Source organism: Anas acuta, chromosome 3, assembly GCF_963932015.1.
Source record: "Anas acuta chromosome 3, bAnaAcu1.1, whole genome shotgun sequence".
Classification (NCBI taxonomy): Eukaryota; Metazoa; Chordata; class Aves; order Anseriformes; family Anatidae; genus Anas; species Anas acuta.
The window spans coordinates 97,444,397-97,471,930 of NC_088981.1; the positions used below are offsets into that span (position 1 = coordinate 97,444,397).

At 37.2% G+C, this 27,534-nt stretch overlaps 1 protein-coding gene across 1 annotated transcript in view; it reads left to right on the top strand.

The window, feature by feature from the left end:
• Nucleotides 1–27,534, top strand: part of ERICH1 (glutamate rich 1) — a 69,157-nt gene that overhangs the window by 13,294 nt on the left and 28,329 nt on the right. Inside the window, exons 2-3 of the mRNA XM_068678467.1 lie at nt 201–392; nt 16,143–16,277. Of these exons, the coding sequence (XP_068534568.1) occupies nt 201–392; nt 16,143–16,277 (327 nt within the window). The remainder of the gene's footprint in view (nt 1–200; nt 393–16,142; nt 16,278–27,534) is intronic.

The window sequence follows — 27,534 nt, forward strand, 5'->3', positions numbered from 1 at the left end:
GCTGAAGACAGACTCGCATTGAATATGAGGAATACTACTTTGTGTCAATTAGTTTTCTAATTTTTATTTTTTAATGTCTTCAACCATCTCTAAATTGATTTATCTGATTTTTTAAAATCAGAATTGTCTAATTTTATCTGATGTGAAAATCAGATTTATCTGATTTTTTTTCTATTTGAAAATGTTTTATTCCCACACAGTGTTCATAAGGAATGTACTGAAACGTCTCTATCCTGAAACTTCTTCATCTCTTGTGCATACTTCGAGTGGAGAAGAGGAGGTGGTTCTCAGAAATCCGGGCTCAAAATCCAGAGAGAAGGACTTGGAAAATGTTCAGACTCTGTCAGCAGGTGCTAGTACATCAAGTGATGCACCCAGCAAATCATTTCAAGGTGAGACTGCATACTATTTTTTTCTGATAATATGCTCTTAAATATAGTTCCTTTATTTGAGAACAGTGTAGTATCTACTTCTTTTTCATTCAGTTGATGCTAGCAGACAAATCTGAATAAAAGTGCTAGCAGTACTTGATACCTAGAATACTTGCAGTCAGTGCATAAGTCCTCTGACAGCCAAGAAATAGCCTTGGTGTATATGTCTGTATGCGGTGTCTAGCAGTAGCTAATACGAAGCTGGAGCCAGGAGTTCGACTTCTGATCCTAGTGGGTCCCTTCCAGCTAGGGATATTGTATGATTCTATAAATGTCTCTTATCTGTTTAACAGTGAGAAAATTAATTATACTGTTACAACTCTGCTCAAGTATTAGAGTTTGGAAGGATTAGATTGGGGGGAGTACAATGATCAGCACTAATTTCCTGTCCTTGTGTTGCAACAGAAACCCCAGGTGGTTGTAAATACTAGTTCAGGCAATACATCTGTGCCCTGCTAAAGAGCGTTATTTTCAGTGTGTGTGTGTGCAATGAAAGTGATGTGAATATTTTGACAGGTAAGTAAAAGTCTTTTTTCAAATGGGTTGTAAAACATGGGTGCTATTGCCAAAAGGTGACAGAGCTGTGAAATGAAGTAGCTGTGGTATTACTTGCGGGTGAAAGGCTCTGTGCTTACATGTAGAACAAGTGTGAATTGCTTTGTGTTGTAGCTCATCTAAAATCGAATTGTGCTGTAACTGAAAGAGGTCATTAAACTGTTTGACTTGAAATACAAAGGCAAGTTTCCTTCGAGTATAACAAGCTTTCTCTGAGGATGGTGCTTAGCTAGACCTATTACTTACAGACAGGGAAGAACTGATCACAGGTGTGGTGAGGGACAGAAGATCAAAGTCCTGAAAGAAATTAGTAAATTGGCTAGTCGAATTAGAACTGTGTACTACATGGGAACAGAGTTGTGTTCGGGGATCTTGGTAGAATCCAATGGAAGACTGGTCTGAATATACAAAGGATTAACTGCTCAATGTGCAAGGAACTAGTAATTGAAGACAAGGAAAAGGCTGAGGTGCTTAGTGCCTCTTTTGCCTCAGGTTTTTACTGTTAAGATTTGTCCTTTGGTCTCCAAGGACCCTGAGCCTAATGATAAACTCTATGGGAAAGAATCATTACCCAGAATACATGATGATGATGGCTGCGGAGTACTCAAGCAAATTGCATGTCAGTGGGACAAGATGGTGTGCATCCAGGGGATCTGGCTACTGGCTTGTGAAGCTGCTTTCAATCATCTTTGAAAACTCATGGTGGCTAGGAAAGACAAACATACTCGTCCTTCAAGAAAGGCAAGAAGGAGGATCTGGGAAACTGCAAACACGTTATAGAGTAAATCCTCCTGGAAGATATTTCCAAGCGTGGGAAGGACTAAAAGGAGACCAGGAGCAGTAAGCCTTGATTTAACAAAGGCAGGTTGTGCTTATCAACCTGATTGGCCTGAAGACAAGGATAACACCATACATGTTGTTTAATTTTTAGCACGTCCTTCCACGCAGCCTACCATAGTATTTTCATCACCAGCGTGGTAAGATAGCAGCTAGGCAAATGAGTGATCAGATAGGTGGAGAGACTGACAGTCTTAAAAGTTTGTGATCAGCCATATGGAGTTCAATAGATGGCTATGTGCTAGCGTGTACCTTGGGGATTAATACTGGACTGCAAAGCCCTGTGTCTGGCACAGAATAACTTACAGTGCAGGCTGGGGATCAAAGCAGCTCTACCAAAAAGGACTTGGGGTGCTGGAGGACTCCCAGCGGGGTGAGTCAGCAGAGTGCATCCTTGCAACAAATAAGGCTGACTACGTGTTGTGCTGTATTAGCAGTATAGCCAGCAGGTCGAAGGAAGCAGTTGTACCTTTTGTGAGAAGATAAGAGTAGCACCTTACTTTGGTGAGGCCGTATTGGAGTGAGGCCATGCTGGAAGTGCTGTGACCAGTGAGCTCCTTAGTAGAAGGAAGGTAGTGACAAGCTAGAGCGAGTCTAGTGGTGGTCAGCGAGCTGGATCTCCTTAGGTATGAGTAGAGACAGAGAACTGAGCTTTCTTAAGTTTGGAGACAAGTAGGAGGAAGTATCCTTACTTCAGCTACCAGATGGGTGGAAGGAGGAAATAGAAGACTGAACTGTACAACAAACACATTGTGGCAGGTGTGATTCCCTGGGGTGGGGAGGCAGGTAAAATTCAGCCTAGAGGCTGATCAAGGATTGGAATGGGTTGCTGAGAAGAGGGTTCTGGTATCTCCATCCTTGGAGATATTAAAAATTGAGCAATGTACTGGAAAACTTGATCTAATTGAATCAGTCTTGAATGACTGATGACCTTTTAAGTTCTTTCCAACGACTACTGTTCTATGCATCCACTGTCTTTTTGTTTTTCTTTTTTAACCAAAACAAAAAGCAAACCCTGCACCCCCTCTGCAATGAGGATGGCTAGTAATAGCCTAGCTACAGTGCTTTCTTACATCCCTTCATAATGGAATTTGCTTTTGAAGGTTTGTGGCTGTTGTCCTGTGTTGCATATAGTGATAGAAGATTGCCTCTAAGTCTCTACTTGTTGTATTTCCGTTTGTTTGCCCATTTTGTTTTTATACATCTGTACTTTTCTGAAGTTGATAACGAGGTACAATTTTGAAAGGCTGATAAAGCATTAAACTTATGCTATAAAGTGATATTTAATAGCATTTGGAAAGAATTGTCTTCTGGAAACAGTTAACAGGCTGTTCATTTCCTATCATGAAGACACACTGAATAAGTGTAACTACAGGGTAACTTCTTATGCTGAAAAATGCCTTCATTTGTACTGAGTGCTTGGCGTTCCTTATAAATTATGGTCTGCCCAAATTCCAGCTGAAGTGGGAGGTGAGGAGAACTTAGTTGATGTATAACTCCTCTGTTCTTGTTAATTTTAAGCATACTGTTTTAGGAACCAGGTATAAACACAGGCTTTTTATCCAAAATCTCAATGCAGGTAAAATGCAACTCATGGGAAAGAAGGTGAAGCAAAAAAAAAAGACCAATTCCATATCTCCTTTTTTAGGATTTTCCAACAAAGCAACAAGGCTGTCCTTTAAATTAGCAGCAAACTACCAGAGCTTATTTTCTGTTGGAGGCAAGTAAATGCTATGGTACTACAGAAGGGGTTCCGCCTTAATTGATGTTCTATAAATGTCTACTAAAAAACAAGAAAAGCTTTGGAGAAGGTTGTAGGGATAAACTCATAGGAAAAGAGAAATCAGTTACCCAGCTGCGAAGCCAGTAGATAACCATTCTTTTCTGTTTATGGCTTCATTCAAATTTAATAAGAGCTCTTGCATGAACAGTCATTTACATGTTGTGATTTTTATGGCATTGAACACTGAAAGTATATGTTTAGTGATAAGCTGTAAGATTCGGAGCAATCGACTGTGTAGTCTTGGAAAAAGAAAGGCATAAAGGCATTGACCAATTTTTCTGATCTTATATTAAGAAACCTCTTTTTTAGTACAACAAAGGTTATGGGATTTGATAGTTATTTAAAAGCTGGCTGTTTAAGGAGCAGTAGTCTTGAGTTTAAGATGGAGAATGGAAAATGAGAGGCATTTTTAGCATAGATATGAACTCCTTCCTAGTTTGAAAGTGATTGTCAGTCCTACAAAAATCTAGTGAAAAAATAAATTTAGTGTCAGTAAGAAACTGGATTTCCATAAAGGAACTTGACTTAAGGTCCAAGTATTTTCTAGCATTGAGTAACAGCTTTTGCTACAAAACTCATTACAATGCTCAGCTTACCTTTAACACCAGCTTTCATATTGTGAAAAAAGCATTTCCAACATTGACAAGCTACCCCACACACACCTCCAGTTTTGTATATTTATTAGAATGCTTACAGCAATGCTGCAAATCATGTATCTTGAAGTATAATAGGAAATATGTCCATAAAATTTTAAGGCTGTACTTCTGGATCCTGTAAATACTTGGATTTATATGTGTCTTTTCAAATCAAGTAAGTTAAAGTTAAGATGCTTAAGTATTCAAAACACCAGAACCAGTGTTTATGGCCTGTTCTAATTTAATCTTGAAAGGTTAGTTTAGTATCAGAAATGGTTGTCCCATAAAATTACACACACAGTTCTAGAACAGAAGTTTACAATAAGACCCAGAATAGTTGGAGATAAAATAAAAATTCTGAGGGATTCTGTCTTTTGTGACTTCAGACAGATCTTCTGAAAGATATTTACATTTTCTTATGGATGGGGATAGTTCTGTTAGGGTTGGAGAAAACGTGTAGATGCCACTGTTATTCTGAATCCCAAAGAGGGAGGAGAGGGAGGATAATTGTTTATATCTCACTCTTAAAAAGATTTTTAAGTGACCTTAATCAATTAAAAAAAAAATCAATGTGTGGCTGAAATTTTTGTTCAGGTGTATACCTTCCCTTTGGATTCTAATTTTCCTAAATAATTTTTTTTCCTATTCTGCCGTAGTTTTCAGTAAGAAAATTAATTTAACAAAAAATAAAAAAGGATTTTATCCCTAGGACAAATAAGTAAGACTTTCTAAACATTTCTTCCTTTAAGGAACCTGATTTTTCTATTGCAAGAGTTATGGCTCTTAACTTCAGAGGATTCCAAATAGAGTTTCTTCTTGCTTCAACGTGAATTTTATAGAGTGTTTAGGTAGCTTATTCTGTTACTTTAAACCTTTTAAAATCAAGGCATATATGTAATTAACCTGAGCCTTGTTGAGTGCCAAAGTATTAAAGAGCAAATGGAAAACTGAAAGTTCCTACAAAGAAGGGGATTTAACTTTCTTTTCCATGACCTTGCAGATATGTTTCCAAGTGTAAATACCTAAAAAAATTTGTTGTATGGAAGAGAGGGAAAAAAAGTGTCTGGCAAATGACTAAGGAAGCATTTCTAAGTATAAATTACTAGCTTAAATGTGGCCTTTTTCTAAATTTTGTATTTTGATGATTAATTTTGTTCATTTTCAACTTTTTTTAGGGCACCATCTACATGCAATAAGGATTAATTTCATGGCAGATGTTTCTCTTGAGACCTGTAATTCTGTGATTTCTTTACTGTTGTTGATACTTTAAAATCTCACTAATTACTCGTAAAATCTTTCATACTGCATATTTAAAATAAACTTCCATGTATCTGGCTAGAGACTTGAGACTTGCTACCTTTAGAATTGAATTTTTAATGGCCTCCCTAATCCTGGGTCTTTTTCTTGGCCAGAATTATTAGGGCCAGAATTACTAGCCATCTTTTAAGGGCTTGGAATTTACTGATTTGATATTTAGCATCTTCCTTATAAAACTTAAAATTTAAGAATTGAAGAAGAGTAATTGAATAATTATTGAATAATTCAAACAGGTGAATCTTTTTCCTACAATGCATGTTTCACTTTTGGCTTTTTTCCCTGCTTCTTTAAACAAAATTGAAATGCAGAGGGCCTAGACAGTGTGAGATCTTGTGGAGACATCCTGCCTGATGTTTTTTGTTTCCTCCTTTTATTGAAGTGTTAATGAAGAAAAACGTGAAGATATTACTATTCCAAAGTTCAAAGTTTTAATTGTGGGAGGGTTGGGGAAGAATACTATGTTGTTCTACCAGAGTAGACAAAAATGCAGTTTAATCCATGTTTTCAAAGTAAAAACATGAATCTTACCACCTGTGGAATATCCCAGCATTGCTGGGTTCCATGTTTCCTGTTAAAATTCAGTGCAGCTGTTAGACTTCTCTTTGTGTGGGTTGTCCACCCTACCTTTTCCATTACGGTTATTAATGCTGTCAGTACACTGTGTTTCAGAAATCATCAGAGCTGGGATACATGGACTGTCTCCTTACTAGCCCTACTCCTGTCTTCCTGGAGCCATCATGCTATAGAAAACTTAGGTTAGTGACAGAAGCACCTAGAAGGCAACACTTGTCAAAGAAATATATATTATATATATGGTCAGTACTGGCTTTCAGTTGATGAAACTGCTGAAGTGCTTACGTTTAAGGACAGAAACTCTAGCAGCACACAATGCAGTGAGCAGCTTTAGGGACTGGTTCAGCAGTTCAGCATCACTTCAGTGGTTAATTGCTCAGAAAGGCTGTCTATTGTGAATAAGCTCAAGAGCAATGGAGATTATAATTATACAACAAAGTGTTGTCACACAGTCTTGTGTTCTTCTCTCAAGAGTCTATAAATTCTCTCATTACATGCTTTATTACAATGGCTTTATACTGTGCAAATGGAACAAATATATCCAAAAACGAATGTTTGACAGAAGACACCAACCTCTTGTGGTTATGGTGGAAACAGGGCTCAACCAGATTTCCGAGCTTGTAGCTATATGCTTGAAAGGGAATGTAAAAATCTGGGGCTTGGGGGAGGAAAAAATGTATTTATATCCTGTCTCTGTTCAGAGTGAGTGGGCTGCCTGTATAATATCTCTGACTTCAGTTGTGACAGAAACAGCCTTGTCATTTGGTCTCTGGTTCCCCTAGCAATGTTTTTTTGCTGCTGGTTGACCCGTTCTTGCGTATGTATGTACACTTGTTCTTCTCTTCTACATCTTCATTTCAAACAGCTTCGCTGTCATAGAGAAATCTGCTGGCTTCTGTGACAACTGAAAGCAATTTAACAAATAGCTCATCTAATAGTATGTAGCAGTTGCTTAATTGGAGTAGAAAATGCCAGCTTTAGCTGTATGTGTAAACAAGTTCTGAACCTAACTGTAGCCAGCTGCAGGGAAGCTTGTTATCTTGAGAAAGGAAACAGAAAATGGCTTGTGTAAGGTTATCTCAATAAAATGGACTTGTTTCAACTAGAGGAGGGCTGACAGACAATCCTGAGGTAAATCTAACTTCCAGTATGGTTTGTGTGTCTGTTGGCATTTGTGCTGTCCACCCTGGCTTCCTGTTTGAAATTATTTTAATACATTAATGACAAAAAAAAAAAATTGCGTGAGATGCCTCTCGTGTACCCATGTATGCTGTGAGTGGTGAACCTAAGCTGTCACTGTCAAAATTGTAGCTATTCAGTCAAACTTCATGTTTGTTCTTGTTACACATTGCTTGTTTCCTACTTGTCTTTCCCACTAACTTTACCTTCTAACCATTACTTGAAATGAGTGCAAGTATTATACTGTGAATTTTTTACTGAATTAAGTTCAGGGCAAAGGATTTCCCATATTTTTCGTGCTCCCGGGATTTGCATTATTGTCAGCAAACAAGAGTGGACTCTTACTGATGACTATGAGATAAAAATGTTGGGCTTGCGGGTAGAGGAGTGGTTAAACGTTAAACTTTGTTTACTTTTATTCTGATGAGCACATCTGTTTGTTTCCTGGACTAATTTCAGGTAAGTCCCAGTAATAATGTAATCACTTAATCAGTGAGTGCAATTAGATAATTACAACACAGACATGGCCTTTTAGATTCAGTGCTACTGCATTATTTTTTAAATTATATTGATTGACAGGTATGAACTTGTCTTTGGAAAGGTGTGTTCTTATTTGTGTGAACAAATAAGATCTACAGCACTAGGAGAAATGATAGAGCTATATGCTAACTTAAGATTTTTAAGATAGCTTTATTCTCATGTTTATGCAACTTGATTTCTTAGACATATAAGCAAAATATCATCTATTATCATATTCCAGGATGTATACAAGAAAATGAAGCTGTTACATAAATGGCTTAATACTTTAGCTGTATAGTGTTTCACCATTACCTCAGATACTCAGCTTTCAGAAAGTTCAAAGTGCCACAAGCTGCTGTCTTTTTTTTTTTTAAATAGTATATATGTCACCTGTATACAATTATTATTCTTCTGTCTCAGAATTCTAAAATTTTCATCTACCTGTAGACAAATTCTGTTCTGGGAAGTATTCTGTTTCTTGGTTTCCTAGCTCTAGGTTTTCCCCTACTTCATTCCCACTTTGAGTTGTGCTTTTTCCAGAGGAATGCTGATGTTTCAATAGTTCATACATAGCTGAAGAGTGAGAAGAGGAAAAAGAAGCATATCTACTTTTCTTTGTTTTCTCTGTGACAAAGAATGTTTGCCAGGTCTAACGTAATGAAACTGAGTTTGAGTAATACTAGTAAGTCCTATCCTCAATAAAATGAGCTATAGTGCAGCCTTTCTTGGTGTCTAAAAAAAATAAAATCTTAGGAGTTAGCGTACTTGTGGGAGGTGGTGAAGCAAATAAATTTGAGCTCAGTTGTTCCTTGCTTTTTATGAATTTCCCATCTCAACTTTGGGCCTCATAGAATAGCTATATATTTATTGACCTTAATTTCCTTCTGAAGTCTTTGATTTCCATCAAGGTGAGGGAAAAGACAGTGGCAAGGAAGTACTTTTGATTTTTTTGTTATTTTCTTTTAATCTTGTAGTCCTATGAGCATACTTGTATTAAACTTCTTCAACCTGCAGACTTTAGTAATCTAATGAGGTATATAAATTCCTTGTTTGATGATGTCACTTTCATTGATAACTTCTTCAATTATTCCATTGCAGGTAGGAACAGGAGACAAAATGGTTTACAAATGTGTTTGGTTTAAAACTCATAGATGAGTGTCATTTTTGCTGGCTACAAAAAAATGCATGCAAGAAATAGAAAACCAAGAGTACAGTTCCTTGTTTCTTTTCTTTGTGTAGCTATATAATGACCTGTGGCGTACTTTAAAATAGGAAAAGGAAAAAAAATCTTTATTTGTTTTTAGATCATCGTACACCTGTTTGAGCTCTTAAGAAAGAAATTGGATTCCTGCTTCTAATACAAATGAGAATATAATAAGGCCTAGTATTCAGTGGAAACAAATGTTAATCTTATACTATATAGAAACTGCAATCTACATGAAAATAAATACATGGCCATAAAAACTGTGAGATGTGCAAATACGCTGGCAGAAATAAACTACCAGCATTTAGAGTCAGAGAAATCATGAGACAGTACACAGCAAAATGCTAATAAATAGGAAGGACTTCAATGAGCCTGCGGCGTAAATAACGAGCCAGCTTTGAGAAATAGTTATGGGTGAATTGCCACAAAAAGAAACATGCCCTATTCCAAAGCCCTTAAGAATGGGTACTTTGCCCTTAGTTGTGCATAAGCCCTAATAGCACTTCAGGCACTGAAGTTCTTAGTGCTGCTGAATGACAACATTATAATTGCATACTTCTCAGCTAGGTGATGAATCTGAATAAGGAAGTGTTCAGATGACCTGTGATGGGTGTTTGAACCTTAGACTTTTAAATTATCTTTCAATTTTATTAAAGCAAAACAATTTAAAAGCGGAACATAAAATCCAAAGTAGATGGCTTTTCCGAAGTAGCCAGGGCTTAACAAAAATAATTACATTGGCACTACATCTAGATGTATGAGACCTTTAATGTAAAGTAGGTATGTGGATCATTGTTAGTTTGGGTGCTGTTATTCGTCTTTCCATTCCCCTTCTCTTCTATTCAAACATTCACACTTGAATACATAGGCTGAAATATAGCTTTTTAAATATGATGTAGACCCTTCTTTCCAAAAATATTGCAATACACTTAGTTGAAAAGGCTACGGCTGGCACTGGGTCGTTGTATCTGGTTTCATTGAAAAATCTAGTCTTTGTACGTTGGAAAGGAAGACTTGTAAGGCTGGACAGCAGTTACCCTCTTCCTTTTCCATTGTCTCCAATTTGCATGAAATCATTAAAGGTTAGAAAAGACTTCTCAGGTCATCTGGTCCAACCATCACCCTACTGCCAATGTCACCCACTAAACCATGTCCCTAAGCACCGTGTCCAACCTTTCCTTGAACACCCCCAGGGACGATGACTCCACAACCTACCTGGGCAACCCGTTCCAATGAGTGACTCTGCCCATGGGGAGGGAGCTGCTGTAGGCGTTGGTTCCATCCATACCTTCCATCTGTGTTAAGCTATGGGCGAGTGCTATCTCCCTAAGGAACTGCCTGGGGAAACCTTGTACTCATCCAGTCTCCTGAGAAGCTTAGTGGTCATGTGGTGCTTAGGGACGTGGTTTAGTGGGTAATATTGGTAGTTGGGGGACAGTTGCACCAGGAGATCTTGGAGGTCTTTTCCAGCCTTTATGATTCTGTGAGGACCAGGTGCAGATTGTCATACATTAGTCTTAATTCCTCAAAGGAATTAAGGCAGGATGAAAGAAACTGCTTCTGATCATCCATTTTGTTAGCTCTCCAGCAGTGTGCTAACTTGCACAAGCTTCTGTGGGCCAAAGGTCTGTGGGTAGAAGACCTAGTTTTATTTATTTAATTGAAGTATTAAATCACCAAGTCTTAAAGGGAATGCTTAGGAAAGACTCCGTAAGTACAGACTTTGTTTACTTTATAGCCATTTCCATTAGTTGAGCAGAGGGAACAGCCTCTGTAACTTCAGCTTTCTGTTCTTAATGAAGTGTCACCGAGAATGACATGAAGTGTCAGGATGGAGGTTGGAACGAAGTGACTTGAGCGACAGCATGCTGCCAGACACAAATGGTGTGCGGCCTAAGAACAGGGAGCAGACTTGTAAATGTGGCCAGGCTTCTACTGCAAATCTGGGAGAGAAGCAAAAACATGCTATTTCTTGAATGTCAAAGGATAGTGGACCTTCTCTGTCTAAAGACAACTGTTTACACAGTAGCAGAAAATAAGGTCAATCTAGAAATTTTAGTATTGCCATCTAAACCTCTATGCAGTTGCCAGTGGCATTGCTGAAAAGAGTATTGGAATAAAGTAGGGATACTGTACTGCTTCCCAATAATGTTGTCCAATGGTTCACAACCTGGGTATTTTCTGAGCTGAAGGTATGCACTTGATTATTTTTTTCCTTTCATTATTTATTTGTTTGAGTCTATGTAAATTTTACAATTTAGAGTAAAAATGCACACTATGAAATCTTACCTGGCAAGTGGGGGAATTTATCATTCAAAACAGAATAGCAGACATCTTTAAAACTGTAAATCTGAAGTATACTTTGCGGAAGAAAATGATTTTTTAGTATTCTGATGCAGGTACTCGTGCCAATGAAATACATGACAACAGCAAGTAGCGTAACTTGATATCATTAAATATCCAAAAGCCATTCAGTTAACTTTTATTTAGAAAATGATGAAGAATCTTTGGAAGGAGCGTATCTTTACCCAAAGACTTACTTGAGTGGCTCTCCTCATTTAAACAATAAGCTACTGTTAATGAGGAGGATGGATTGGATACTAATGTTTGCAGATGAGAAATTATTTAAGGATTAATTAAACGAGAAAGACTGTGCACTTTAGAGGTGTTAAACAAGCTAAAATGATTACCATGATAGTAAATTACGTCTATTAGCTCTTCGTAAGGGAGTTCCATATCTTTGTGAAAACTAAGTTCCCACCTGCAATGGTACCGAGCAAAGTAGCACAAAGCTTCCATTAGTGTGATGGTTGTCACTTGGCTAAAACAAATGTCCTAATTTTCATGTCATAGCCTCAATCTACTTTATATTTAATGGAAATAAGGGCTGGACTATGGTCATATTCAACAAAATACACTAATGCAAACGTTTTAAAGGAGATCACAGATCACCTTCGAGCCTCATTTTTGTCAAGACCATTTCTTCTGCAGTGGGGTTACAGTAAATGCTAACCTGAAGAATATCGACTTCTGTAAAAAGCCCTGGCTCTGGATTAATCAGACCTTGGCATTCAGCATCCATCTCTGCCTTCCTGGGGTTTTCTGTAAGGAACTCTTCTGAGGCTTACCTCTTCTTCTGCTCTTCCCCAAGTGATGGCTGGGTGTTTCCAAAGCGTAACGTCCTAAAGTCAGGGGCAGCTAACTTGCCTCTTGGCTACTGTTTGGAAAAGTCTGCAAGAGGTTCTGGCTGACCACTGGTCCTTGGTCCTCTATTTGCTCTACTACTTCCACACTGTGGAACTGAGGCTTTCTGAGCTGCAGGAAAGCACTTGCTGATAAAGACAGGTTTTTGGTGTAAGAATGGGGAGCTGTATTTGGTAGAGGTGGTAGGGTTTTGGTAACACGAGTGCTGCAGGGTGGCCTCTCTGAGAAGAGTACAGGGGCTGCCCTGTCTTGTTCCACAGCTAACAGCTAATTCCAGTTCCTTCAAAATTAGCCCCACAGCAGGACAGCGTTTGCGTCCCAATGCCCAAACCCACAATTAAATATCTATGTTAACTGGCAGTAAATTAATTTCTCCTAGTGAAGTCTGTTTTGCCTCCAGCAGTTAACGGTAAGTGATCTCCTTAGTTTTATCTCAGCCCAGGAGCTTTCCCATGCCTATTGGCCCCGTTTGTTCCCTCTGCTGCTGAGGGGGAAACAAGCAAGTGGCTGGGTGGTTGCTGGCCAGGGCCAACCCACCGCAGAAACGTGAAGCCTCATCGCTGTGCAGGGATTAATCATTTACCTACCAGCAAGCACAGGGCTGAGGTTATATGAATGCATCTGTGGCCAGAACATGTTCAAGGTGTTGCCAGGTGTGACAGCACAAAGATGTTCAGGCTGAAGCCATACTAAAATACCAACACTCCAAGCAGCAGGTAGGAGAAAGCTTTAAAAAGCTTTAAGATTGTAAAACTAAGCTGAAACGAAACACACTATCTTTACCTGAAATGATGACAGACTGAACATCTGGCAACTTCACTCAGCTAAGGTGAGATGGAAGCTTTATCCTCATCTCTGTAAGAGGTCCCGTACTTGTCTGGGGCAGGGCAGCAAGCGGTGACATAGCTAGCCAGGCTGCTGACATCCTTGCAGATGTAACCTTGGTAACGATGCAGTTTAGATGCACTTCCCCACTCCGTGCACAAGGTTGATTTATATGCAAAGGAGCCTTGTATGGGGAAAGTTGTGGACTGGAATATGAATAGGAGACAAGTTGATTCAAAATATTTATTCTGTATTCATAGTTTACCTTTAAGAATGATATTTGTTCTTTTTTGATTTTGTAAGCATTCTTTAAATATTTGTGCTTTTTTATTGAATTAAAATAAAACCTCATAAACTGGTAACTGTTTGTCTATGCTACCTGTAGATAAGCACCTATCATTTTTCTGTATGCAAATACAATAAGACTTTTGAGTTTTCTCTTTGTGTGCATTAGACAAGGAGAAAACACCCACTATGCTTCTTGGATAAGTGCATTTGTTCAATTTCCCATAACACGTTAAGGTTACAAAAATGTAGCTCCCTCCAAACTGTACTTATTTCGTTAATGATGCTGCAACAAATCACTTAGGGATTCACTGATAACTGGTGTGATCTAGTTTCGTTACTGAAATTATCAATTTGGTGAATTCACCAGACTTTTAACTAGTGGGAAGAAGGGCACTTTTGAGTACTTCCAGTATCTAATTATTTTTATTAGTTTCAAATATGTGTATGTTTTTTAAAAATAGTATGGTGTCATGTTTTTGTATGCTTAGCTGCTTTGCAGCAATGTTTAGGACTTTGTAATCAATCCATCTCAGCTTAGCCCAGGGAGACTGGCCTCTATCTGGAAAACTCCAGACTTCATGGTTTGAGACTGAGCAATTGATGTGCTGATATTATACAGCTGTGCATGTACTGTTTTTATGATATGGTAACTGGTTTTATGTAATTTTACAGGATTAACAAAGACTAATGCCTTATTCATGGCTTATAAACTACTTCAGGATTTACATAGGGTAAATAATATGGGGGCTTCCATTTAAAAATTTCTTACATTTCTTTTGAGTGCTCACTCCTTTACATAATAACAGTTGTTAATGTTCTTCTTTGCAAGAGTAGGTGTTAACAGATTTTCCCCCCAAATTCGTTTTTGTTCAGCTGTTTTGTTCTAGGAGGTTAATATATCCCCTAATAAATCCAATTCTTGTATGATTAAAGGGTTTTAGTTAGCCATGACTACTGCAAATTGAGTTTAATGTCTTACAGTTGTCTATGGTTTTATAGAACTCAAACATAAAGGGGGGAAAAAAGGTGAAATGCAGGGAAAGAAAATTTTAAAATTATTCAGAAGGGAGTAATTCAAAATATATTTACACATACTTGTAAATTAAAACCATCACCAATTAACACTTCATCATTAATCAACATGGGGCGGGGAACAATGCAAGTACTGCCAGTTCAGTGATTTGGCATCAGCTTCGCAAAAAGGACTTGTAAAAGAATTACTCAAAATTAATTTTAGTTAATCTTTTTCCAAATCACATAATTGCTCTTCATCATATTGTATTAATTATTTAACTTCCTTTATTAGCCTTTGAAGCATCATCAACGTCAGTTTGAAATTTTTTGGCTTGTTCAAGAAAAACAACTGTTTTCTCATGTATTATCAAAATAAAAAGCTTGCATCCTGATAATAAAAACCACTGTGATATGTAGCTTTTCAAAAGTGCCTTAAATATTCTGAAATGTAATCATCACAGATATCTAGGTGATCAGTCATGCTGAACTCTTGGAAATTTTTTATCTGAGAAATTTCAACCTGTATAGATAAATTACTTATTTGGATGGAAAAGGACTTGGTGAAAGCTATTTCGTTATAGAAATAATTCTTGTTAGGGATCTGTGCTTCTATCAGACACAACTACATTTTAAATATTGAGGTATTCATCTACCCATTGGTACAGCTTGGTAATGGGCTTGGATCATTTCAGATCTTGCACATCTGTGAAGAGGCTAATTTTGTGCACCTGCCAAAGACCTGTTCACCGAATAGCATTACAACACTTTCATCTATTTTTAAAGGGGCAAGTTATCCTCAAGGAGGGAAGCTTTACGCTGTGTTGATGCTTGCTTATGGGGCAAGCTGATGGGAAAAGAACATGCTGAACCATCTAAAATTACAGTGAAGCATCTGGAGACAACCTGAACATTTTGGTCTTCTGGATAGGCTTTTGTCTCCCTGTAGTTGATCCCAATTGTTGTCATTACAGAGAAAAAGAAAAAAAAAAAGTAACTGGAACAGAGAAGCATCAGTCATTCCTACAGAGTTACTTCTTGCCTAGCAAACAAATGTCAAGATTGTGCAAGAGTGCTGTAGTACATTTCTAAATACCCTTTTAAAGGGGAAAGAAATTCTACAAAAGCAGCCTACTGCTATTGTAACAAATAGTATTTCTTATATAATGAAATAGTTGGGAAGCTGGCTCTTGGCACTCTTCGAGAAGAGATGGGGAGGTGAACCCTCTTGGGCAGGAATTGCTGAGGCTTAGTCAAGTGTGGTTTTCAGACTCACTTTATCTTTGTGCCCTTTACAACTGCACCTAGATTATATCTTAAAAAGTCTGCAAATAGACGAACCACACTTCTGTGATTCTACTTCTGTGATTCTTTTTCTATTACTTGTATCACTTTTAATCTCTCCATCTTCTGTGAAACAGTTCTTACAAAAATATTGTCTGCTCATGCTGAATAAGGAGAAATATGTAGTGTCTTTTAGTGTATCACTGTAAGTGGAAGCTTCTTAAGTTAGGGCAGAAGAATTCTATGACAAAAAAAAAAAAGTGTTTCTAATAGAAGGAACTAACCTCTGGAGAATGAATTTATTTGTAGCTGCTACAGAATTCAGTGCAATTTTGTTGGTCGTACGATAATTTCAGTATTTCACATCTGACGCGCTCTCACTTTTTTTCTCGTTAATGATTTTGAGACCACTTGCTATCATTGCTTTAGTTGGCAAAATGTTTGAGAAAATCTTTACTGAGATCAATAGCAAGACACCTTGTTTTTCTGTTTTGTAGGTAGTGACAATACAGTTCTGCCTCCAAGGAAAATGTACACAGTGAATCTTCCTCCTGAGGGTTATGTTGCAGTTACTCAAGATACTAATAGTATTTCAGCTTCTGAAAACTCGGAGGATAGTGCTGACTCTACAGGTAAGTTTGTATGGTTGTTACTGTGATGAATTTTTCTCAGAGAAACTTGCTAGCAAGCATCACCAAGTAGATCCAAATTGCAACAATTAAGTATTTAAACTCTTGCTGCCAGTGGGTGTCACTGTTTTGCAACATAAGCAAAATTGAGATGTATATTCGTATGGGTTCATATCCTTTGTTAGCTTGAAGACCAGATTCAGTGCTCGTTTATAACCATACAGTACTGTTGACCTTGCTGAAATAACATAAAGTGTATCTGGAGACTAAGTCTTCAACTTCTCCCATTCAAGTACCACATGTATATAATGCGTGATTACTGTCATATTATTTTTAAGAACACTAGATTACATCTGTTTTACTAAGTCATAATGCAGGTATTCTGGGGAGTTACCATAGGCTTACCTCTCCCTGTTGGGAGAAGTTCACCTGTTGGGATGTGATAAGGAATCAATACCAATCCATAAGCTTTGAGAGGTGTTCTGATGAGAAGCTGTGACCAGATAACTTCAGAACCTGTCAAAGGATAGAAGAGAAGCAGAACAGGATCTGTAGAGGAATGGTCTCTTAAGTGAACTTCAATAAAAAACACGTTTTTCTGAATGTTATTGCTGCAGTTAAAGTGATTCCATCTTAGAAAGAAGTGCTTAGCTTACATAAGACAAATCCATTTGTGTTTTTTTTCAACTGCTATGTTTCTATGGATGTGTTTGTTCAAAATTGTGTATTGCTGTCATCTGCTATGATGTTATTAACAGCTACTAGGAGCAGTCCACAGCAAAGTAAACATCTAGGTAAGCCTGCTGAAGTAAAATATTTAATAAATATTAGTTTACTAAATACTGCTTATTTCAACTGGGATATTGACTAAGGAAAACCTGAGATTCAACCTGCAAATACAGAAAGGCAAGTGTGCCTTGCCTTTTGAAAACAGTACCCACATGGGTGAATTTTCAGCTTGAAAATTGGGTCTGTACTCATGAACAGGGCTATTCAGAGCTCTGTTCATAATACAGGCTGTGGTTAGTATCCTGCTTGTAACACGTGGGAAGGCATCTCACCTTTGTGTGGGGAAACATGCCATGAAGGCAGCCTGATAGATACTTGAATCTGCATATGAGGTTAGTGCAACAGAGTCAATGTAGAGCATGAATGGGGCACATTGAATGTTCTTTCTCACTGTGAAACTAAGAGATCTTTTGTCTTGGATAAGGGAAGAAATAACTTTATCAGATTAATATAACAGTATATCTTGATTCTATTGGGATTAAGGTAAAGAAGGTGTTTCAGTGCACAACTTGCAAGTTTTGCTTTTCCCGTTGTAAGAAAGGATTCACGCTCAGTCCAGATTCTATTCCTAAATTATCCTTACATTTTAATTACGTAGTTATCTTTGGACAATTCATTGGGTTCTACAGCATTTCAGGTTCCAGCTGCTGCTTATTCTGATATTAAAGCAGTCTTTTTCTTCCTCCATGTTGTATGATCTCTGCTTAATCTTTGTGATTTCCTTTCAGACATTAGAGGAACACTTCCCTTCTTCTGTGTTCGGCAAATGAGTAAATTAAGTCTCATAATACTTAGCTGGTAAATAGCCCTATAACATTTGCTTTTATACAGGGACTTGCATGACTTCTAAATATAACTTCAGAGCCCAACCCTCTCAACACTTCTACAACTGAGATATACCCTTATCTTAGGATAAACTCATGGTATCAGTACTGATCTTTTGTGGTAGAGTTACTCAGTTACTGTTTAAAATCTAGCAATAAATCACTATATGGTGCATGTTAGATGGTCATATATTGCATAGCAGTAAAGCAGAAGAGAATTTAGGGTTGCATTATATTGTCCCTTCTTAGGGACATATAAATATTTGTCTAGTTTTACAATGGATATACTATTGAACAAGGGCTTTACTTGCTCTTTTGGCTTTAATCTTTTTTTTCCTCTAGTACTGAAAACAAACAAACAAAAAATACTATTCAACCACAATGGCAGTAAGTAGTGCTCTGGTGTTGCTTAGTGACAGTACTGAGCTGGATGGTGATCTCTTACAGCTGATCCCAGTCTCAGTGTTCATTCAGTAAGAATAGGTTTTGAATTTTAGGTTCTGCTTTAACAGTTAACAAACACATATGGAATTTTGGGAGACACGTTTTTGGGTTGATTTACTATTTGACTTTATAGGTTATCATGGAATCAAGAAAAAATAAGTCTGAAGTGTTGTTTAGGCTTTTTACATTCTGATTGCAAGGTAAGCTTGACTATAAATGTCATTCTTGCCAGGCATTTTCCTAATCTGTTCTTTAAAAACCTCCAGGAAGGAAGATTGTCTTACCAGCCTTTTTCCGCGTGCTCTAGTGTTTCACTTTTTTTTTTTTCCTTTTTTATGTGCTAGATCTTGCTGCAGTTGAAGACATGTATTTGTTCTGAATGTGGATTACAGAATTAGATGTTTGTGCTAATCCTGCAGAGTTGAAGAACATGGTTAATTTTACTCTGGTATATGTGTCATATTGTATTTAATTTAAGGATATACATAAGGTTGGGTCAAAGGCTGCAAGTTCAGGCAATGTTTATAAAATACGGAAAGAAAATATGGAAAAAATCATGCCATGTGTTATTTAGTTTGCTGGTCTAGATTTGATTGTATACCAGAATAGTTAGAAATACATCAAAAGGAAAGGTGATGGCTACAGTAAAGCAGAAAAATGATACACTTTAACCTCTAGTAGTGTGTAGAGGTAAAACCTCAGAGGTTTTACTACCTAAGCAGTGTTGCCTTTCTTGAAGATACTGTGTTATTGAGAGTTTCCTGTCTGACTCCTCAGTTTAGAAAAAAAATAAATTTAATTAAAGAAAAAACTTTCAAACATCCTTCCATTAATAGTAGATATGCATATGAGCAAGTATCTAGGGACTGATTCTGAGGTCAGAATCTGTGTGATTTTCAAAAATATAACAAAATCCCTCACACACCCAAGTGGATCAGTCAAAATGTGACAATGATAAATGTCAAATGCGTGCCTTCAGTCTATGTTCATTTAACTCAGTCAAGGTTAAGCCTCTGAGAGGCTGTGCTTTTTTAAATTTCTTCAAGTGCACATCTGTTTACTACAGATTATGTGGTGCATCTAGTGCCTTTCTAGCCTTTTTTAGCTTTTGGACCTAGAAGTAGGGGAAATAAATTTTGTGGAAATTCAGATAAGCAGGTTCAATAAACTAGAAGGTTATTTTCTATCTCATGAAAATACTCTGACCTTATTTTGGGATTAAAATTTTGACAGGCCAAGAGGCAGTGGTCACAAAATGAGAAACAGGCGGTTCCATCTGGACATCAGGAAGCACTTTGGTACTGTGCAGGTGATGGAGCACTGGCACAGGTTGCCCAGAGAAGTTGTGCAGTCTCTTCCTCGGAGATCTTCAAAAGCTGCCTGGACATGGTCCTGGGCAGCCTGCTCTGGATGGCCCTGCTTGAGCAGGGGGTTGGACCAGAGGACCTCCAGAGTTCCTGTCAACCTCAGCCATTCTATGAACTTAGTTATATTTCATTGCAGATTTGTGGCATGACTTTTTCTATAAACTAGGAAAACTACATTTGTGTCTATCTAAATTAATATAACAAGATTATTAGGGGGAATAGATGCGCTATGGCAGATATTTCACTGCATTAAATTCATCCATGGAAAAATGAAATAGTCACTACACTAATTTATCTGTGACATGTTTTTGAGTTATTAAAAAATTGAGGTTAATTACAGTTATAAATTAATTTCTTGTCGGCTATAAAATAAATTTGTATTTTTCTATTCTTATTCTTTAAGCTTGTAGCTATTTTATGGTTGGTCTTGTCATAATGAAATGAATCTTGTCCAGACTAGCTTCTTAAGAAAAACAAAATGGGTCTGTGCATATTTCAGTGTGTTTCTCTATCTGCCTCTGCATGTTGTTTTTAGCATTTCAAAATTTTCCCCATTGTGTCAAATAAGTTAATTGTGACCGGTCATGCCCCTGACCTTATGCGATTACCTTGTGATACATACGTAAATGACCCAACAGAGTTGGGTTTTAGAGTTGTGTGAGGTGTCTTGGCTTCTTTGTGTGACTTCCCAGAGGTGAGAGGGATGGAAATAAAGTTTCAGGTTTACTTCCTTTGTGTAAGCTGGTGGTTGATGAATGTCTCATAATCAGAAGAAAAATCTAAGACTGTTTGGTTTTTCAAGAAAATGGTGAAAGTAAAGCTTACCCTTCGTTCATAGGACAATATATCAGACCATGTTTTCTATTATTTTAAGAACTTCCTTGACGTGATTATTTTTATGATTTGAGTCACTGTGATGGTGTGCTCAGGTCAACCTCTTGTTGATAGAATTGAATTAGATAGTAAAGAGAGGAAATGGAAAAAAAGAAAAAAAATTCTCTATATTAAAGGTTTTTGTGTTTTGCATTGGTACATATTAATGCATTGCGAACTTTATTTTAGCAATAGACTTTATACTTTTGACAGGGGCATAAAAATATGTGATTTTGAGCTATAAGTAAATATCAAATTCTGGTCATGAAGTCAATATTTTCATAGCTTAAAGCTCTTTAATTTTGATCTCTGATTCTGTTTATTTTTATTATCTTTTTATTGAGAAATATTTCTTCAGGAGTAGTCCCTTAAATATTCACCATGTTTTAAAGGATGTTCTCAAAATAAGGAGAATCCAGGAGACTTTAATTATGTATTCATTAACTTACTCCAAAGCAGTAGCTTAGTTTTGATTTGTTTTGCGTAGTTTGTTTTATAAGATAAAGCTAAACTGTGGAGTTCTTGCTATTTATTTCAAGACAGGTGAAACAATAGAAATATTGTATCTTCCATTAAAATGTAAATTCTAAAAGTGTAGCCTTGTTCCTTCTCAGAGATAACCGTTTGATTTCTCCAGCAACATTTCTTCCTGAACATTCTAATATAAGCCAAGATAATAGGCTATAACATAAAATAATTTTATTGTGCACAAAGCACTGGACTGGAATATAATTTCTCTATGAAGTGTTTTAATATTAAATCCATATTTTTATAGAGAGTCCCAAAGTGGTATTTGGTGTTTCTTAGATTCATGGCAGAGCAAATTCTTGACCCAGAGACAGTGGAAAATAAAGACAGTGTTGTAACAGTTCAGGAATATGCAAAAGTCAAGGGCACATGAAAGAATAGAGAATGCAAAGAGTCGTGTTCTTTAGAGTAATTCTTTATTTTTAATTCCATAACCCCTTTTTGTTCTTGTCAAGTCTCAATTATTTTTCCTTCATATTCTTGAACTGCAGTGCTGTATTCATCTGATGATATCCTGTTGTTTCTATCCTGATAATAACCTACCCAGTTTTACTGAAACCTTTTATGTAGACAAAAGGAGCAAGACCTAACTGTGCTTTATCCTGCCTCCTGATGGGTGCATTATGAGCTAGTGTTTTAGCTACAAAGAGTCCAGCTCAGACACTCCATTGCCATGCTATAAAGAAGTCAAGTTAGAGAAATGGAAGCAAGCAACCCATTTTCTTCTACCTTCTGAAAGCTGACAAGTCTGAAATAATGTGGAAGGTACTTCTTCTCTGGTACAAATCTTCACCCACTGAAGCATATTTGTTTGCCCAGGGCAGTGCAATTGTAGGTGAGAGATGCATACAAGTCAATTGTTAATGCAGCTGACCTTTGGACTTCTGATTTTTGTTATTTATTTCTTCCAATCAGTGCTACTGCAGTAAGAGGTTTAAACTGAGGTGATGAACTTAGAGATCTCTCTCACAAGTCAATTAAGGTATTTGAACATAGGTGGCAGATGCATCCCAGGAAATTACTAGCCGTGTCCATGAGGGATAGTGGTTTTGGAGGGATCCTTAGTAAACCTAAAAACTACTGCATTTCTAAGTGTGGTTCTGCTGGCAAAAATGTTTGAACTTACTGATCAGCAAAAGACAAGTTTCTGTAGTGTCTTCAGATTCACTTAAGGTTTAAGGCAGCCATTTTAGGAAGGCTTAATACTACTTAAGCCTCTGTTTGTTGTTAAGGAGATGTTAGTTGGAATCATGTGTTGACTACTTACATTCTTGGCAGGTGGTTGGAAATCTGATGCATTACAGAACTGAGGTACTCAGCACACCAAGGGAACAATATGTTTTAAGCAGCTAAGGCTGCCAGTGAACCTGTTCAGTGGTAGGTAGCACCACTTGTGAAATTGAAGGTTACAAAAAGATTCATAATGCTTGAAACCAGGGGGATCATTAGACCATGTAATTTAATCCTCTGTACCTCTTAGAGAAGTCTTATACAAAGCTCAGCTGCTTGTTTGCAACAATAAATAAATGCCATGCGCATTTCAAAGATGTCATAAGACTCCACTACTTTCTGCTCATTTGTTCCAATAGTTAATTGGCCTCTATGTTAAAATACGTAAATAAATGAAAAATGCTTTGTTTTTCCTTTTTCTATTTGAGTAAAGAGCCTTTTTAAACAGTGTTTTCTTCCCACAAAGAAGCACTGTAATCAAGTCACCCATCAATCTTTTTGATTTGATAAAACAGATTCACTTATCGTGTGTTGCTCTAAGATATTTACTTCAATCCTCAAGTTATTTTTGTAGCTCTTTTCTGTATCTCCTTTTTCACAACATCCTCTTTGAAATATGAACTCAATATTGCTTGTAATATTTTTGGTTTCTACAAGGCCATGTGTTGAAATAAAATAGTCTTTGTATTTCTACCCACTACTGTCTTTTTATATATATAAAAATATATATGCCTAGAAATTGTATCAATGTTTTTCTGCTACAGCATTGCACCAAGACCTCATGTTATTTGAGATAGTGATACCTTGGCCGTTTCCAGAAGTCAGTCTCTTGGATAATGTTTCTGATAAACAGCTGCATTGGAGTGTGTTTAAAATGTGTGTGTTAGCATTTGTTTGTTAAGGACTTTATTACCAAGTACTGCTTATGTATCGTTTCCCTATTCTCATTGCTTTTTTTTATCAACAGTAATTTTAATGTTAATTATTGATGAAAATGCCAAGTAGCAGCAAGCTTCCTGCCAGTCCCTGCAGAACCAAGCTTTGATTACAATTTTACATTGACAGCTATTTTTTTAAGCAGTCTCAAACTGTATCTCTGTGTTCTGAATTCATAGGCAGTATGTGTTGATAAAGAAAGGACATCCAAATCTGGAAGTATTTGTATTTTTTTTTATATATTAATAGCTCACGTCTTACAGTTGTCATTCTAGGAGTCATACCACATGACTTGAACATGTCCCAGCATCCCAATAACAGCAGATTTCCCAGAGTTGTCATTGAAGAAACTAATACTGTATCAAGTTAAATAATAATAATTGGAAGAAATAACAGTAGAAGACAGTTAAGAAATTACATTAAAAAATCCCTGCACTTCTAAATGCTGATCAATCCATTCATGCTTACAATTATCTTGGTGTTAAAAACATATCTTGTCTTTGTAGTATGTCTCAAGTATAAATCGTAATGTTTAACAGTACTCAGCAATGACTACTATTACCAATTTTAAATAAATGATTACAGTTCAGGAAATAACTTGGAATAAACTCCACTTATCTTGAAGTCTAAGAAATTTAAGCACGCATGCAGTTGCCTTTCCAAATCTGTTTTTTGATCTATGACTAAAAGCTGTAGTTAGGTTGGCTGGTACGATGGTCCTAGATTGACTGGCCTGACTGTGGCAACTCCCTGTGTTCTGAGTATTCAAAGTGTTTAACAAAACATTTTGAGGGAACTGTGGAAATTTGGAAGTGCAGATACTACATTTGTAAACAAAGTAATAAAATTTCTTCCTTCCAGACTTGTTCCATCAAATAATAAATCCACCAGCTAACTAATTAAGGAATACTTGCAGATAAAAATAACATCTAATTTAGGACTTCATTAAATATGTCCAAATAACAAGTGTAAATTAAATACTGTCAAGTACGATTCTTAACTTAGTATTATGATCAATGTTTTTGAAGCACAGATTCACTTATTATATTTCAAATGATAGCATTAATAACTGAATATGATTTATAAGCAGATGTCCTGACATTTTTCTACAATTTGCTGGGGAAAAAATAAAAATTATTTGAGCTATTTCTAAAACTGTACTGCTATAATGTTTGTGTTTTTCTTCCTTTCCTCAGACCATGGGTCTTTTCCCTTCTAGAAAGGAAAGATAGAATAAAGGACTTGCAGGTTGATAACCTAATGTGGAAGAGTTACTGCTTGGAAGAGTGTTTTTTTGGCAAGGAAAAAACAGTGGTGGTATGATTCTGTACTAGTAGGCAGGTTAACTTTTTTAAATTTCTATTACTGTTTGATGTCCTAATTGCCCTAGTTAATTTTGGATATTCTGGTTTTAATTCTCTGCCAGTTTAGATGCCGCTGTTTATCACTAAACCAATGTTTTCGTGCATGGTCCTTAAGAAATTAATGCTTGGCTCACTGTTTGTGAAAGGCAGATTTTCCTGAGCTGTCGACCACTTCAGGCATTCTCGTGTTTGTTGTCCTTCGAAAGCAAGCTGTAGCACAATGACATTCTGTTGAGGCTGTTAATATAAGCTTTTCCATAACGTTCTTGATGTTTATAGATTAATCAATAACTTGAAAGGGGAGATGTCTGTGAGGCTAAGTAACTTTTTTCTCTCAGCCAGTTTCTTCTTCAGCTTAAGTGTACTTGACATTTTGGAAGTAGTTACAGCGAAAGATGCAACAAATAAGTAGAGATGTTGGGTTCAGAGATATCTGAGGTATCTGAATAGCTCTGTACCTCAGATTTTTTTTCCCAAAAAAAGTTCTTTCTGTAGATCTTACATTTGTTGACAGATGCAATGACATTCCCAATAGGTAAAATTGCCACAGGTAATTCTGAAATTGATAAAATTAAAAAAGCATGTGTTTTTTCAGAGTTCAAATAAAGTGTTTAATTGTTGTGTTGAGCTTATTAAAAGTAAATAAATAAATGTAGATCCAGTGGGTCATATTTACAGTTACGAACAGGTTTCCTTTTTAACATGATACCTGTTCTTTAAGTATCTTTCAGAATTCTAAAAATTTATTTAACTTAGCCTATTGATTTCCAGGGGATTTATATATATATACTTCAAGGTTGATGCTTGCTTATGTACCATGCTGCAAAAGCTAGCTGACTAGTGTGACTGCTTTAGGGTTAGCTTTTTTTTAGTGTACTACGTGTGACATTATAAACACTTGAGGTGGATGTAGCTTGGACAGTCACTTTCAGAAAACATCCCCAGGATACCAGTATCTTGTAGTAGTATTACAAGCAATTTGTGATCTGTCAAGCAGCCAGACAGAATCGAGTAATCATGTCTCTTGATTTCACAACAAACAAGTCTGCACCTCTTGAAGGTGAGCATGAAATCCGCTGCTGCCCACTGAAATTTTTTAAACACAGGATTGGGCTATCAATCTGAACTATAACTATGAATCATACAGTTAAGGTTTACATAAAATACACAAACCAGTCACTTTTAACTTTCCCTGTCTATAACTATTTACATCTTCTAAATGCCAATATATCCACAAACATATGGATTTATTACAGAACTTATGCATTATGATATGGATTAGAAGTTGTTTAATGTCACTGAAGTCTTCAGTAGTTCTTGTAGATACATGCTGTTAGACAGCCCAATTAAAAAAAAAAAAAAAAAAACAACTCTGGAAGATGTCATTAGAAGTCTAATGGCAAAGATTTTTGTCCCAGAGCTTTAGTGGAAATTGTGATGCTAGGGAAGGCTGAAAATGCACTGTGGAAAAACAAAGATTGTAGTAATGTCATATACTGATAATGGTTTACCATAGCCATGGCTGCATGTTAATGGTTTTGTTAATGTGATCTTTGATACCTATAAAATCACAGAAATGGTTTGGGTTGGAAGGGACCTTAGAGATCACCTAGTTCCACACGCCCTGCCATGGGCAGGGACACCTCCCACCAGACCAGGTTGCTCAAAGCCCCATCCAGCCTGGCCTTGAGCATCTCCAGGGATGGGGCATCCACAGCTTCTCTGGGCAACTTGTTCCAGTGCCTCACCACCCTCAGAGTAAAGAACTTCTTCCTAATAGCTAATCTAAACCTACCCTTTTTCAATGTAAAAGCATTAACCCCATCCTATCACTCCACTCCTTGAAAGAGTCCCTCCCCAGCTTTCCTGTAGGCCCCGTTAGGTACTGCATGGCTGCTATAAGGTCTCCCTGGAGCCTTCTCTACTCCAGGCTGGACAATGCCAACTCTCAGCTTCTCTTTGTAGGAGGGGTGCTCCAACCCTCTGATGATATTTGTGGCCCTCCTCTGGACCCATTTTTAATGTTGCCATGTCCTTCTTGTGCTGTGGAGGCCCCAGAGCTGAACGCAGTACTCCAGGTTGGGTCTCAGGAGAGCTGTAATTAATTCATTTTGTGCATGCTTTCGAGAAAATCTCAAGTACCTGCATGACAAAAATGTACCTTTGAAATGAGATCTTATTGCTTTGTGTTTCCATAGTGCAGAAAACAAGGTACCCCTGATCTTTGGGTATGCCTTTACATTTCAACAGAGTAAAAGCAATTGATGGAACCCAAAAGGCAAGTGTGTGCTTGAGCGGAATAAGAACTGATGAACAGGTGCATTTTACTGAGACATGTTTGCTCTGCTTGTTACCTTCCCTGTCTGTGGTATACTTGCCCTTCATCATTTCTTTGTTTCTTATTTCACCCTCGATGATACAATCAGGGTCTCAGACTGAATCTCTTGTTTACAAGTCTGTAATTTGATTAAAGTAGCTTCAGCTAATCAGCTGGCAGTATGTGAAGCAGAGAAAATTAGGGCCCTTATCTCTGTGTCATTTTTTCCTTGCTTTTTGTTTGATTTCAGATGACAGTGATTTCAAACATTTCTGATGAGCATCCCCTCCTCTGACAGATAAGCATCACTGAATCAAGAGGCATGGTGGCCTTCTATTTTATTTTTTTTTATACCTTTCCTGACTGCATTCCTTTAGCTTCCCATACCAATTTTCAACTCTTGCCCCCAACCCACTCAGTCACTTCACTGTTGTCATGCTGAGGCAACTGGTAAGAAATAGAAGAGAGAGAGAGAGAGAACAGGCCGCCACCATGATTCCTAGATCCAAGCAAAAAGTCAGCGTGGTCACAGTTGCTGCCTCACTTGAGCAGACCCCCAGCACTCCCGAAGTGTGACCCCGCTTGGCT